Source organism: Sturnira hondurensis, unplaced genomic scaffold (genome assembly GCF_014824575.4).
Source record: "Sturnira hondurensis isolate 20B ecotype Veracruz unplaced genomic scaffold, ASM1482457v3 Scaffold0025168, whole genome shotgun sequence".
Taxonomy (NCBI): Eukaryota; Metazoa; Chordata; class Mammalia; order Chiroptera; family Phyllostomidae; genus Sturnira; species Sturnira hondurensis.
In genome coordinates this window covers 719,369-733,743 of record NW_028097799.1, presented here as the reverse complement: position 1 = coordinate 733,743, position 14,375 = coordinate 719,369, and the positions used below count along the sequence as shown (strand labels likewise).

Here is a 14,375-nt window from a genome sequence, read left to right as displayed (position 1 = left end):
TCTTGTTTCTTAGATTCTTGTTTCTTCCTTCTTTTCTGTTTGGTTGTTTCTTTCTTCCATCTGGTCCACTCCATTGATTTGAGTCCCAGTTTCCTTTCCACCACTATTGGTTTCCTGTGCATTTCCCTTCATTTCAATCAGTTTAGCCTCCATATGTTCCTCTAATTTGTGGCTAAAATCAACCAATTCTGTGAGCATCCTCATCACCAGTGTTTTGAACTGTGCATCTAAAAGGTTGGCTATTTCTTGGTCACTTAGAATTATAGGCTCTGGGGCTTTGAGCTGTTCTTCAGTCATAATGTTTGGTCTGTTCACACCAGTTATGTTTGAGGGGTGGAGCCTTAGGTTTTCATCAGGGCCAGGTGACCCAGTAGCTCGATTGTGACGCTGTATGTGGGGGTGGGGTCAGAGAGGGGAAAAAAAGTGGTACTTTGCTCCACTCCGCTCTCTCTCAGATTTTTGCCCCCTCTGCGGCTTCTCACAAGCAAATTGGGCCCCTCTGGTGCCGGTTCCCAGGTGTGTGGGCCTGTGTACTCTCCAGGATCCTGTGGGTCTCTCCAATGAACTCTCTGGGAGCCTGGGAGTCTCTCCCAGCCCCTCGACCCCGAGAAAGTCTTTCCAGTTGGTGCTTTCAGGCTCTTATTCCCGTTGCTGGGGCCCTAGCCTGAGCGATCTGTCTCACTGTTTGCTCCTTCGCTTTCTGTGTGCAGTTTATCTGTGTGTGAATGTGTGACCGCAGTCAGCCAGCCACCCTGCGCCCTCACTGGGTCCGCCCGTTGCCACCCCTACGCTTGGGATCCACCAACCACCTGTGCCTCCGCTCCTGGGTCAGTAGGACCAAACAGTCTTTCCAGCCTTACCCCACTCAGCTGCTGACTCCGCCCCTTTTACCAGTGTGGCTGGGTGGTTCATTGTTGTTGGACTTCCGTACAGTTTAATTTTCACTGTTTTGGTTGCGTTTTTGTTTCTAAAACTTAGCTGTCTTTAAATTTAGTTGTGGGAGGGGGCACAGTGTTTCCACCTACGCCTCCATCTTGGCCAGAAGTCTCTTTTCTTGCTTCCAGAAGCAGGCCTGTATAGCTATAAACTTTCTTCACATAACTACTTTTGCTATACCCCATAAATTTTGTAAGTGTATGTTCTTATTTTCATTTGTCTCAAGGTAGTTTTTCATTTCCTGTTTGATTTCCTGTTTTGATCTGTTTGTTTCAAAGCATGTTGTTTAATCTTCATGTATTTTTGTGTTTTTTCAGTTTTCTTTCTGTAGTTGATTGCTGGTTTCATGCTATTTAGATCAGAAAATATGCTCGGTATAATTACAGTCTTTGATTTTACTGAGGCTTGTTTTGTGGCCTTGTGTGTGATATATCCTAGAAAATATTCCATGTGCACTTGAGAAAAATGTGTAATCTTCTGTGATTGGATGAAATACACTAAAAATGTCTATCAGGTCAAATTGATCTAATACTCCTCCAGTGCAACAACAAAAATACAATGTGATTTAAAAATGGACAATGAACTTGAATAGACATTTCTCCAAAGAAGATATATAAAATTGGACAGTGAGCACATGAAAAGATCCCCAGCATCACTAATCAGTAGGGAAAAGCATATACTACCTCATACCCATTAGGATAGCTATTATTTTTAAAAATGTTGGTGAGACTGTAGAGATAATGGAAGCCATGTGCATTGCTGGCAGGAATATAAAGTGTACAGCCACTATGGAAAACACTATGGTGGTTCCTCAAAAAATTAAAAATTATCATGTGGTCCATCAATTCCATATATATATCCAAAGTAACTGAAAGCAGAGACTTGAGTGGGTATCTGTACAATCATAACCATATATTCATAGCGGCATTATTCATGATAATCAAAAGGTGAAAAAAAACCACAAAGGTCTATTGATGGATGACTGAAGAAACAAAATAAGCTATATACATACAATGGAACATTCAGCCTTAGGAAAGAATGAGATTCTGACACATGCTAAAATNTCCTTGAATTTGACCTTATCTGAGAAGTGCTTTATCTGCCCTTCCATTCTAAATGAAAGCTTTGCTGGATAAAGCAATCTTGGCTGTAGGTCTTTGGATTTCATGACTTGGAATACTTCTTTCCAGCCCCTTCTTGCCTGTAAGGTCTCTTTTGAGAAATCAACTGATAGTCTGATGGGTACTCCTTTGTAGGTGACTGTCCCCTTAATCTCTTGCTGCTTCTAGAATTCTCTCCTTCATTTTAATATTGGGTAAGGTAAGTATGATGTGCCTTGGTGTGCTCCTTCTTGGGTCCAACTTCTTTGGAACTCTCTGAGCTTCCTGGAAGTCTATTTCCTTTGCCAGACCGGGGAAGTTCTCCTTTATTATTTGTTCAAATACATTTTCCACTCGTGGCTGTTTCTTTCCCCCTTCTGGTACCCTTATAATCTGGATGTTGGAACGTTTAAAGATGTCCTGGAGGTTCCTAAGCCTCTCCTCATTTTTTGAATTCTTGTTTCTTCCTTCTTTTCTCTTTGGTTGTTTCTTTCTTCTTGTCCACTCCACTGATTTGAGTCCCAGTTTCCTTTCCACCACTATTGGTTGCCTGTGCATTTCCCTTCATTTCAATCAGTTTAGCCTCCATATGTTCCTCTAATTTGTGGCTAAAATCAACCCATTCTGTGAGCATCCTGATCACCAGTGTTTTGAACTGTGCATCTGAAAGGTTGGCTATTTCTTGGTCACTTAGAATTATAGGCTCTGGGGCTTTGAGCTGTTCTTGAGTCATAATGCTTGGTCTGTTCACACCAGTTATGTTTGAGGGGTGAAGCCTTAGGTTTTCATCAGGGCCAGGTGACCCAGTAGCTCGATTGTGATGCTGTATGTGGGGGTGGGGTCAGAGAGGGGAAAAAAAGTGGTGCTTTGCTCCTCTCCACTCTCTCTCAGATTTTTGCCCCCTCTACGGCTTCTCACAAGCAAATTGGGCCCCTCTGGTGCTGGTTCCCGGGTGTGTGGGCCCGTGTACTCTCCAGGACCCTGTGGATCTCTCCAACGAACTCTCTGGGAGCCTGGGAGCCTCTCCCAGCCCCTCAACCCCGAGAAAGTCTTTCCAGTTGGTGCTTTTAGGCTCTTATTCCCGTCGCAGGGGCCCTAGCCTAAGCGATCTGTCTCACTGTTTGCTCCTTCGCTTTCTGTGTGCGGTTTATCTGTGTGTGAATGTGTGACCGCAGTCAGCCAGCCGCCCTGCGCCCTCACTGGGTCCGCCCGTTGCCACCCCTACGCTTGGGATCCACCAACCACCTGCGCCTCCGCTCCTGGGTCAGTAGGACCAAACGGTCTTTCCAGCCTTATCCCACTCAGCCGCTGACTTCGCCCCTTTTACCGGTCTGGCTGGGTGGTTCATTGTTGTTGGACTTCCGTACAGTTCAATTTTCACTGTTTTGGCCGCGTTTTTGTTTCTAAAACTTAGCTGTCTTTAAATTTAGTTGTAGGACGGGGCACAGTGTTTCCACCTACGCCTCCATCTTGGCCAGAAGTCTCTTTTCTTGCTTCTTGAAGTAGGCCTGTATAGCTATAAACTTTCTTCACATAACTACTTTTGCTGTACCCCATAAATTTTGAAAGTGTGTGTTCTTATTTTCATTTGTCTCAAGGTAGTTTTTCATTTCCTGTTTGATTTCCTGTTTTGATCTGTTGTTTGTTTCAAAGCATGTTGTTTAATCTTCATGTATTTTTGTGTTTTTACAATTTTCTTTCTGTAGTTGATTGCTGGTTTCATGCTATTTGGATCAGAAAATATGCTCGGTATAATTACAGTCTTTTTTATTTTACTGAGGCTTGTTTTGTGGCCTTGTGTGTGATATATCCTAGAAAATATTCCATGTGCACTTGAGAAAAATGTGTAATCTTCAGTGATTGGATGAAATACACTATAAATGTCTATCAGGTCAAATTGATCTAATGTGCCTCCAGTGCAACAACAAAAATACAATGTGATTTAAAAATGGACAATGAACTTGAATAGACATTTCTCCAAAGAAGATATATAAAAATGGACAGTGAGCACATGAAAAGATCCCCAGCATCACTAATCAGTAAGGAAAAGCATATACTACCTCATACCCATTAGGATAGCTATTATTTTTAAAAATATTGGTGAGAATGTAGAGATAATGGAAGCCATGTGCATTGCTGGCAGGAATATAAAGTGTACAGCCACTATGGAAAACACTATGGTGGTTCCTCAAAAAATTAAAAATTATCATGTGGTCCATCAATCCCGTATATATATCCAAAGTAACTGAAAGCAGAGACTTGAGTGGGTATCTGTACAATCATAACCATATATTCATAGTGGTATTATTCATGATAATCAAAAGGTAAAAAAAACCACAAAGGTCTATTGATGGATGACTGAAGAAACAAAATAAACTATATACATACAATGGAACATTCAGCCTTAGGAAAGAATGAGATTCTGACACATGCTAAAATATGGATGAGCGTGGGAGATACTATGCTAAGTGAACTAAGTCAAACACAAAAGGACAAATACTCAATGATTCTACTTATATGAGGTACTTAGTCCCATTCAAAGACAGAAAATAGAATGGTGGTTGTCAAAAGCTGGAGAGATGCACGTTTGGGAAGTTACTGGTATGGAGAATGAAGTTTCAGTTGGGAAGAAGAGGAAGGTCAGGAGACAGATGGTGGATGGTATTTGCACAGCAGTGTGAGTTACTTAATGTCCCTGAAATGTACATATAAAAATGATTAAAATGGCAAGTTTTATATATTTTTACATTAAAAAACATGTTAACAATTATGAGAATATTTGCCAGGAAATAAATAGACAGATTCTAGCAAGGCAACAAGTAAAGAAGCAAATGGAAATTTTACAACTCAAAAGTATAGTACCTGAAATAAAAACTCAATGGATAGGCTCAACAGCAGAACAGAGGGGACAGAAGACAGAACAGTAGCAATTACGCTGTCTGAATAACACAGAAGTTATGAACTGGGGAAAAAACCAGAACAAAGCCTTAGGGACTCCTGGGATATAACTAAAGATCCCACAGTTGTGTCATTACAGACCTGGAAGACCAGGAGAAACCAAGGTAGGGCTGGAAAAGAACCTGAAAAAATATGGTTAAAACTTTCTGTGTTTAGCAAAAGACATAACTTACAGATTCAAGAAGGTGAGGAAATCTTAAATAAGATAAACCAAAAGAACTTCATGCCAAGAAACATTAAAGTCAAACTTCTGAAAACTAAAGTCAAAAAATCTTGGAAGAGATGGAAATGACACCTTACCAAGAGGTGGAAAACAAAAGGGAGAGTTTGGATTTCTTATGTGAAACCATGGAGGCCAGAAGAAAGTTGCACTACAATTTTCAAGTGTTGAAAGTAGTGAACTATTAACCTAGAATTGTATACCCAGAGGAAATATTTTTTTGAAATGGAAAAATGAAGACATTCTTGGGAAGACAAGAGAATTTGTCTAACCAGAGTAGCCTAAAAGAATGGCTAAAGGAAGTTCTCTAAACAAAAAGGAAATGCTTAAAAAAGAATTCTTGGAACATCAAGAAGAACAACAAACATGGCAAAGATGTAGATAAACACAATGGACTTTTCTTCTTAGAGTTTCTGAATTGTTTTAATTGAAAAAATACAGTGTTTTAAGTAGTTTTAAATGTATACAAAGTAAGACAGTTGTCTGAGACAACTACATTGTAAATGAGAGAGAGCAACAGGACTAAAAGAATGGTCAAGCAATCCACAGGAACTCAGGAAAAAGAAATACGAAACAAGCAGAAAACAAAAATGTGAAATTGCCGGCTTAAGCCATAACATACCAGTCATTACATTAAATGTAAATGGCCTGTACCAGCAGTCCCCAAGGTTTTTGGCACCAGGGACCAGTTTCATGGAAGACAATTTTTCCACGGACAGAGGTGGGGGGCGGAGATAGGAGGTAGAGCTCAGGCAGTCATGTGAGCAGAGCTTCACTGGCTTGCCCACTGCTCAACTCCTGCTGTGTGACCCAGTTCCTAACAGGCCACAGGCTGGTACTGCTCTGCTGGCCCTGGGGTTGGGGGCCCCTGGTCTAAGCACACCAACTAAAAGAAACTGATAAAAGTGGATTAAAACATATGACCACGGCTGCTGACTGAGCTCACTCTCCAAGAACACACCAAATGTACACCTGTGAGTCAGTTTACCAGCTTCTGTACAACAAGCAAAAGAGAGGGACCACATAGACAAGGTTGGAGAACCACAAGAGCTCTCCAGGAGCTGAGGGAACAACCCTGGACTGGAGGAACTGGTGAGTGCCATTGTTTAATTTATCCTGAACATGGATAGCAGGCGCAAGCCCCATCCAGGTTCTCTGGCTGACCTGCAGTGTCCCCAGCCACACCTCCTAGAGCTAACTCCAGCAGAAACAGAAGGGCACTGTAGCACGCATACAAGCTGTCCCTCCACCTGGAGATTGACCCAGCAGGCACAGCGTGGTGCTGCTTTGTGCACCCACTGGGTTATGCATTCATGGGCTTCTCCACCTGGAGAGAGTGTGGAGCTAGCAAAATGCTGTCGTACCCACATGTAGGACTACCCAACCTAAAGAAGATGCAGAGGAAGCAAAACTTTGCAATACCCACCCACAAGGCTGCCCTCTGTGGAGCCAGTGGGGTGCTGCTGTGCATAGGCACAAGGCTGTCCCACCTGGAGAAAGGGCTGAGCTGTATGATACTGAGATGCAGAGTGACCCTGCCTACACCCTGCTCTGCCAGGGGACAAATAAAGAACCAGGACATGCAGGCAGGGTTGAGCACATGAGGAGCTGCACTGCCTGAGCAGGAATAGAACTAGCAGAGCGCAGCTGTGTGCATACAGGCCTGCCTCACCTGGAGAGGGAGGTGGAGCTGGTGGGGTGTTAAGATGCATGTGAAGCAGCTTGCCCAGGCCCTCTTACAGGAGCCATCTTACAGAAACAGACAGACTTTTGGGTCAACCCAGTACTATAATCACAGTGAATCAACCACTTAAAACGCTAATATGAAGGTTTTAAATGGATCACAGATATTTAAAGCAACAGGCCACACCAAAACCACACCCACCAGCCTCATCTACATCAGGTGACCCTGCCCAATTAGAATGGCAAGGAAGCACACACATACAGCGGGCTGCCCCACCTGCAAACCACATACCCACCCCAGTTATAACCAGCCTGCCAAAAACTGTTCACAGTTTACGCAGAGACCACTCTTTAAAGACTGTGAGATAGCAGATTAGTTAATACAGGACAGGTCAGCAACCAGGAAGAAAATAGTGGAAATTATCCAATCAGAACAGCAAATTAAAAAAAAAATTTTTTTAATATAGTATAAGAGAACACTGGGATGACGTCAAGCATCTTAGCATTCACATTGGAGAGTTTCCAGCAGAAGGGAAATAGAAAGGAAAAGAAAGTGTTTGAAGAAATACTGTCTGAAAACTTTCCTAATCTGGAGAAGGAACCAGACATGCAGGTCCAGGAAGCACAGAGAGTTCCAAACAAGATGAGCCTAAAGAGACAGTCAGCTGTCTCCCAGGTGGTAGAATGTTAATTGTTCTCAGTTACCATCTCAGTTTGATTGCTGTCAACTTCAGCTGGTTTACCAGACTATGGAGCGTTGTCCAGCAAGAAATCTCTACCACAAAACTTCACAAACCACTTTTGACACATTTGATCAGTCACAGCACCTTCGCCATTCACTGCACAAATCTTTTCCTTTTTTACATTTCAGTTGTGTTTTTACCTTTCTTAAAATAATAAATCATAATATGCCAAAAATTATGCGTATTTTCTTCCATTTTCAATAATAAAAAATGGCTACACAAAAACTAACCAATCTTGGTAATTTTTTAATGCACACCAATATGATAGCTGTCATAATACAATCTAATAAAATTGTTTCAAATGAAGTTATAAGTGCTACTAAGAGCCATCTTACAGAAACAAATGGACTTTTGGGTCAACCCAGTACTATAATCACAGTGAATCAACCACTTAAACAACTAAAACGAAGGTTAAAAGACAATAGTGGTAAAATTAACTGTAACTAGAATAATTGATCACGGGTTACACAGAGATAGAAAGCATGATGTCAAAAAAAGAGTTGAGGAGGCACTAAAAAGTAGTGCTTCTAGAATTCAGTTGAGCTTAAGTCCCTATCTGCTTAAAACAGACTGCTATAGGAGGTGGACATATATATGAACTTCCTGGTAACCACAAACCAAAAACATACAAAAATTCACTAAAAAGGGAAAGAAGGAGATCCAATCAAAACACTAAACAAAACCAGCAAATCTAAAGGAAAGAGATCAAGAAGGAACAGTAGAGAACAACAAAAACAACAAGAACAACAAAAACAAAAAAAATGGCAATAAGCACTTATCTGTTAATAATTACTGTAAATGGACAAAATGTAAATGGACAAAAATGTCCCAGTCAAAACACAGGGTGGCAGAATGAATTTAAAAAACACTATATGCGGCTTACAAGAGAGTCTCTTTAGATCAAAGACACACAGACTGCAAGTAAAGGGATGGAAAAAGATAGTCTCCACAAATAAAAACAAAGAGAACTGGGGTAGTAATACTCCTATAACACAGAAACAGACTTCAAAACAAAGAATGTAAGAGACAAAGAAGGATATTACATAGTTTTAAAGGGGTCAATCCAAGAAGGGGACGTAACAACTATAAATACATACTCTGCCTACATAAAACCACCCAAGTATGTAAAGCAAATGTTAATAGACATAAAGGCAGAAATTAACAGTAATACCATAGTGGTGACTTTTTTATTCTACTTATTTCAATGAATAGATCATTCAGGGAGAAAATAAGAAAATAATGGCTTTAAATACCATTCTTCTCTTAGAGGACTTATTTATATGTGTTGGTTATTAATCCCTCATTGGATATATAATTTGCAAGTACTTTCTCTCCTTCTGTGGATTGCCCTTTCACTCTGTTGAGAGTGTCCTTTGATACACAGAAGTTTTAAATTTTGATCAAGTCCATTCTGTCTGTTTTGTTGCCCATCCGGGAAATTATTGCAAAATTCAATATCATGAAATTTCCATATTTTTCTTTCAAGAGTGTTACTGTTTTAGCTTACATTTAATCTTTGTATACGATGTAAGGGTTTAACTCCATTCCTTTACTTGTAGGTAGTCAGCATGTTCAATACCATTTGTTAAAAAGACTATCCTTTTTCCCATTGAACAGTATCAGCACCCTTGTCAGAAATCATTTGAGTACATATTTGAGATTTTATTTCTGAGTTCTCTGTTCTATTGGTCTATAGGTCTGTCTTTATAGCAGCACTATACTGTTTTTATTTTTGTCACTTTTTTAGTAGGTTCTGAAATGGAGTGAAATCATTTGAGTACATATTTGAGATTTTATTTCTGAGTTCTCTGTTCTATTGGTCTATAGGTCTGTCTTTATAGCAGCACTATACTGTTTTTATTTTTGTCACTTTTTTAGTAGGTTCTGAAATGGAGTATGATACCTTGAACTTTGTTCTTTTTCAAGATTGTTTTGGATATTCAGAGTCCCTTGAGATTCCATGTGAATTCAACATGGATTTTTGTTTTAACTAAAAACTGGTTTAGTTCTATACCTCCATCTCATTAAAATAAACACATCAGTTTGAGGAATGCTGATTGCTTTAAACTTAACTGGATCTCAGTCTTCCAATGTAGTAGTTTGATGTGGACCCTGGCTTGTGGGGTCCCACACACTGTGGATGAGGGAGAGACATTCACACGGACTACCAAGTCCTGTGGAGGAAAAGGGACAGCATGGCTTTTTCTCTCAAAGGGAGCAAAAGCTGTGGCCCTCACTGGGTTTCTTGGCATATTGCATGATGGTCCTCATTTCCTATGCACAGATTTGCTTTAGGTGGTCACCTTTTATAAAAAACAAAGGAGATGCTGCTGCTGATCACATCACAGAAGGAGGATATTTGCAAATGAAAAGGGAAAAGTAGTTGAACCGGTTACACTCATCCTTGGAAGGTTTAGCATAGATTTTAGGAAGTTACAGTAGGCACTTTCTGCCTCAGTTCAGGGTGAGGGAGTTTTAGCAAAAGCAAGTCTCAAAGGAGTCTAGGTACATTGCAGGCCTGATTCCCCACGGGAGAACCTATCCGTGAGTGTGGGTCCTCTGCATCTCTGAGTGGGAACTGGGCCCACGCCATGCAGAATGGTCTTCTACAACAGTTCTCAGAGTCTTAAGAGTTCTGTATTTTCCAGTAACTGAGATTACATAGAACAAGAAAAGCCTGAAAGAGGAAGATAGGAAATCTACAAGGGAATGTAGTGTCACAAAGAATTGGAAGGTCGTAAAATATATATACCCTTTTTATTTGCCACAACATTAATTTGAAATAGATCTAAGAAAAATAGATTTTTCTTTCATTAACCTTCATATTCGAACTATATAACAAAACCTTAGCCCTGGCTGGTATAGCTCAGTGGATTGAGCGCGAGCCTGCGAACCATACAATCGCAGTTCGATTCCCAGTCAGGGCACATACCTGGGTTGCGGGCCAGTTCCCAGCAGGGGACTCACAAGAAGCAACCATACATTGATATTTCTCTCCTCTCCTTCCCTTCCTCTCTAAAGATAAATAAATAAGATCTTTAAAAAAAACCTTAAGATTATACTGTGTTTAATTATAACCCGTTACCCTAATCAACCTTACACTATAAAACTTGACATATGCTTTATCTTTATAGTAACATAGCAAGTAAATGTTCTCTGATGGTTTTTTTTTTATTATAACATCTCTAGAGAAGACCTTTATAGGCTACTGCCATCTTTTTCCAGAATTGTTCCTAGTTTTATGGTACCATCTGAATAAACATTTTGGATATATGTTTGTTATCTTGGTTTTTGTCTTCCAGAATCTCTACATAAGGAAGTACAGGATTTGGCCTTCCTAGATGTTGTGTCCAAACTTCGCAATCATGAAAACAAAAGTGTTGCCCAACAGGCCTCTCTCACAGAGCAGAGACTTACTGTGGAAAGCTGAGAATGCCCCTCCCCGGAACATGGCGTCATCCCTTCTCTGGTTTCCCCTCTGTCCTCCATCCAGCTGCCTCTTCTGCTTCATTCTCATCCACATCACTTGTGCATGCGTGTAATGTTTCAATACCAGTTGAAGAACTCTATGTACCTGCCCAGTAAGATTTCTAAACCCATAATTAGTGTGACCATGAATTTGTCAAAAACAAGTCTCCACCCATAACTGTTCTCTTCTATTCCTGTTGCTTGAGCTACATTAAGTAGAATGTGCATGTTATAGTCCTATGATGATGTAAACTTGGTACTAAATAATGACTTGCTCCTTACACTTGGTAAACTACATAATAATGTACTGGTAAATTAGAAACAAACAAGAATGCAGCAGGATCTGTCTAGCTTATTAAAGGTGATATTGAATACTAAAAATAGCTCCATTTTTTGGTGCTTGGTAAGCACAATGACCAGAAACTATATGGCTGCTCACTCATTAGTCTTACCTACTAATGTCAAACCTATGGTACCTGGAGTTAAATGAAACCCAGTGCTCTCACTCTTCACCCTATGGTTTTTCCTTCCTGAATATGTAGACTCTTGAATTGCCACAGACTTGGCAGAATTTCCTGAGGTTTTCATTTCATGTTTAATTGGCTGTCATCAGTAGCCTGATGTTGAAAACATTTGTAGTTTTCAGCACAAAACTGAGGGGTTGAAGAATATCTATTACACTAGTACATCTTGGCTTTTTGGCTATATTTTAGATTCTTATAATGTACAGTTCCACCTCAGAACCTTTTCCATCAATTAATCAGCATTGTCTAGCACTTGTCTTTAAAAGTCACTTAGGCATTGTTTTCAACTAAGGAACTTGAGTATAGGTCATTGGACACTGGATTTTTTTTCCTGTTTTTCATCATTCAGCTCAAAAGCAAGAGGTTTCCTCTCATAGTCCTTTTAAATCTTGTATTAGAATTAGCAGAGTATAGGGAAATAAATAAGAAATAACTTTGTCTAAAGAAAGGAAGCAAGTTATAAAGCCATAGTAGCCAGTCCAGTTCATTCTGCAGATGGCTTCATACCAGTAGCTGTTAGAGTTTCCTGCCTCCACTTTCCACGGAAAACTACAGTAGATTTTAAAGGCTCGCAGAAAAGGCGTGGCACCGGGTATGGAGCATGAGAGATGAGAAGACCTCCTTGGCAAAATACAATGTACTCTTCACTGCCACCACCAAATGGATTTTTAGAGCTTTGAAACAATCTTTGTAAATTAATCAAAACATCCCTGTGACACACCTGCCTTCTCCCCGTGTCCAAGTTTGACGGACACAGGCTGAGGGGTAGAATGGGCCCAAGTGGGCAGCCAGGGGTGTGCAGTTGCTCCTTCCCCCACTGCGAGACTGTGAACATCTCTCGGTGATCAAAGTTGGACTTTTAACTCTGAACAGCTATAATTCAAGAAAGTCAAAACCCCAGTGGAGGTAAAGAACCCTTTGACTTATTCCCTTTAATGTCCAAGAAAGGGACTGTTAAATGCTACACTTCCTGTAAGAATGATCTTGTTTATTGTCTTCTCCTGGGCTGGATCGTGGACTATATTTTATTATAGTTTTGAAAGACATCTGTAATGTTGCATAATAGGCTGTCCATATTAATAACTGAATAAATAAATTGTATATCAAACCATATGGCATCATTTGGTTTGTTTGAGTATTTTGCTTTTATTCCCACCTCCTAGAAGAGCGCTTACTCATCGCTGGTGCTCAGTACGTAAGTAGTATTCGTTGAATGAATTTCTATTTCCATGTAACTTCCACACTGCCTAAACAAACTCAAGATAGATTACTGGAGAAATTAAGATATTTGTCTGACTTCAGAGAATTTTGGGGGGGATTGTAAGATATGTCCCTGCTGAAAAGCATTATATAGAAATCCTCCGATCGGAAGGATCAAAAAAAAACCACGGATTTGAGACAAGGCTCCATGTGGGCCAGCTGCGAGCAGTCAGTTTGCTGATAATGCTAGAAACCCTTGTCTTCAGCAAAAACCAAGTGCCATTCAAATCACTACTTGTTCTATGGAGGAACCAGAGCTTGTGCCCTTATGGTGATAGAGGCCCACCACACTAGCTGCTGTGCTGCTGTGGTGTGGCAGTGGGTAGGAGCCTGCAGACAATACTGTCCCTTAAGCCCTATGGCTTAACAGAGGCCACCTTTAAATTAGTTTGCTACCCACTAAGGGGGCATTCTAAGGGAGGTCATGGGAGGAGCAGCACCACAAAACTTGATCACTTTATGTCAGGACTAGAGCACAGACGAAAAGCGAAACAGCCAGAAATGAAAGGGGAGATGTAATGCCCTAGAATGTCCTCCCTCCCTCCCTCCAGGCAGCATTAGCTCCTTGGAATCCTGTTAACACCCAAATAGCAACCTCATTGTTCTCACAGCAAAATTGTTTAAATATTGCCCATAATCCAGTGTTTTCCTCGCCAAGACATGTTTTGAATATAGTGATAACAATGGAGATGTGGAACAAAACGTTTCAGTTCTCAAACGATTTCCCCTTGGAGGGAATAGAATTCAGCTCTCAGGCACAAGCATTAGTGTGAAGTGTTCTGCGAAACCCTGCGTGTGAACATTTCAAAAAGAAGTGCTCTTTGGTGTCATCAGAAGGCTTATTATCTAATTCTGCTGAACATGAGGGGTGAAGATATCTATTACTTATGTGAGCATTACCCTTTATGTCCAGCTGCTATTAGAATCAGTAAGCTTAAAAGCCACTTCTTAACTCTAAGAAGCCGTAATATTTGAAAATATGAAAATACTGAAAAGCACTTAATGATATTTGGAAAGAATATTCATAACGAATCAGGAAAAATTGTTTAAGGGTTTTTCAAAGATGAGATCTCATACTTTACATACATAAATATGTATAGTGTGTAGTTTCATAGATACGTGTTTTATAGGTGTGTCTGAAATGCTGTGAATGACTATTTTAAAAATGTGATAAGTACAGCTTTGGCCAGTATGGCTCAGTTGATTGGGCATCACCTTGCAAAACAAAAGTTCACAGGTTTGATTCCCAATCAGGGCACGTGCCTAGATTGTGGGTTCGGTCCCCGATCGGTGCGCCTGTGAAAAGCAACCAACTGATGTTTCTCATATTGATGTTTCTCTCCCTCTCTCTCTCCCTTTCCCTCTGTCTAAAAAACCCTCCTTTCCTCTCTCTCTAAAAGCAATGAAAGAATGTCTTCAGGTGAGGATTTTTTTAAAAAGTGATCAATTTAATAATCCCTCCTTTCCAGAGTTTTGTGACATT

The 14,375-nt window shown here is 40.4% G+C and overlaps 1 protein-coding gene across 4 annotated transcripts in view; it reads left to right on the top strand.

Annotated features, from left to right (window-relative positions):
• Positions 1-12,728, top strand: part of RAP1GDS1 (Rap1 GTPase-GDP dissociation stimulator 1) — a 152,701-nt gene extending 139,973 nt beyond the window's left edge. For all 4 annotated transcript variants that reach the window (XM_037039119.1, XM_037039118.1, XM_037039117.1 and 1 more), the window contains one exon: positions 10,943-12,728. In XM_037039119.1, coding sequence (XP_036895014.1) covers positions 10,943-11,070 — 128 coding nt within the window. In that variant the 3' untranslated portion in view covers positions 11,071-12,728. The remainder of the gene's footprint in view (positions 1-10,942) is intronic.
• Positions 12,729-14,375: the final 1,647 nt, after the last annotated feature.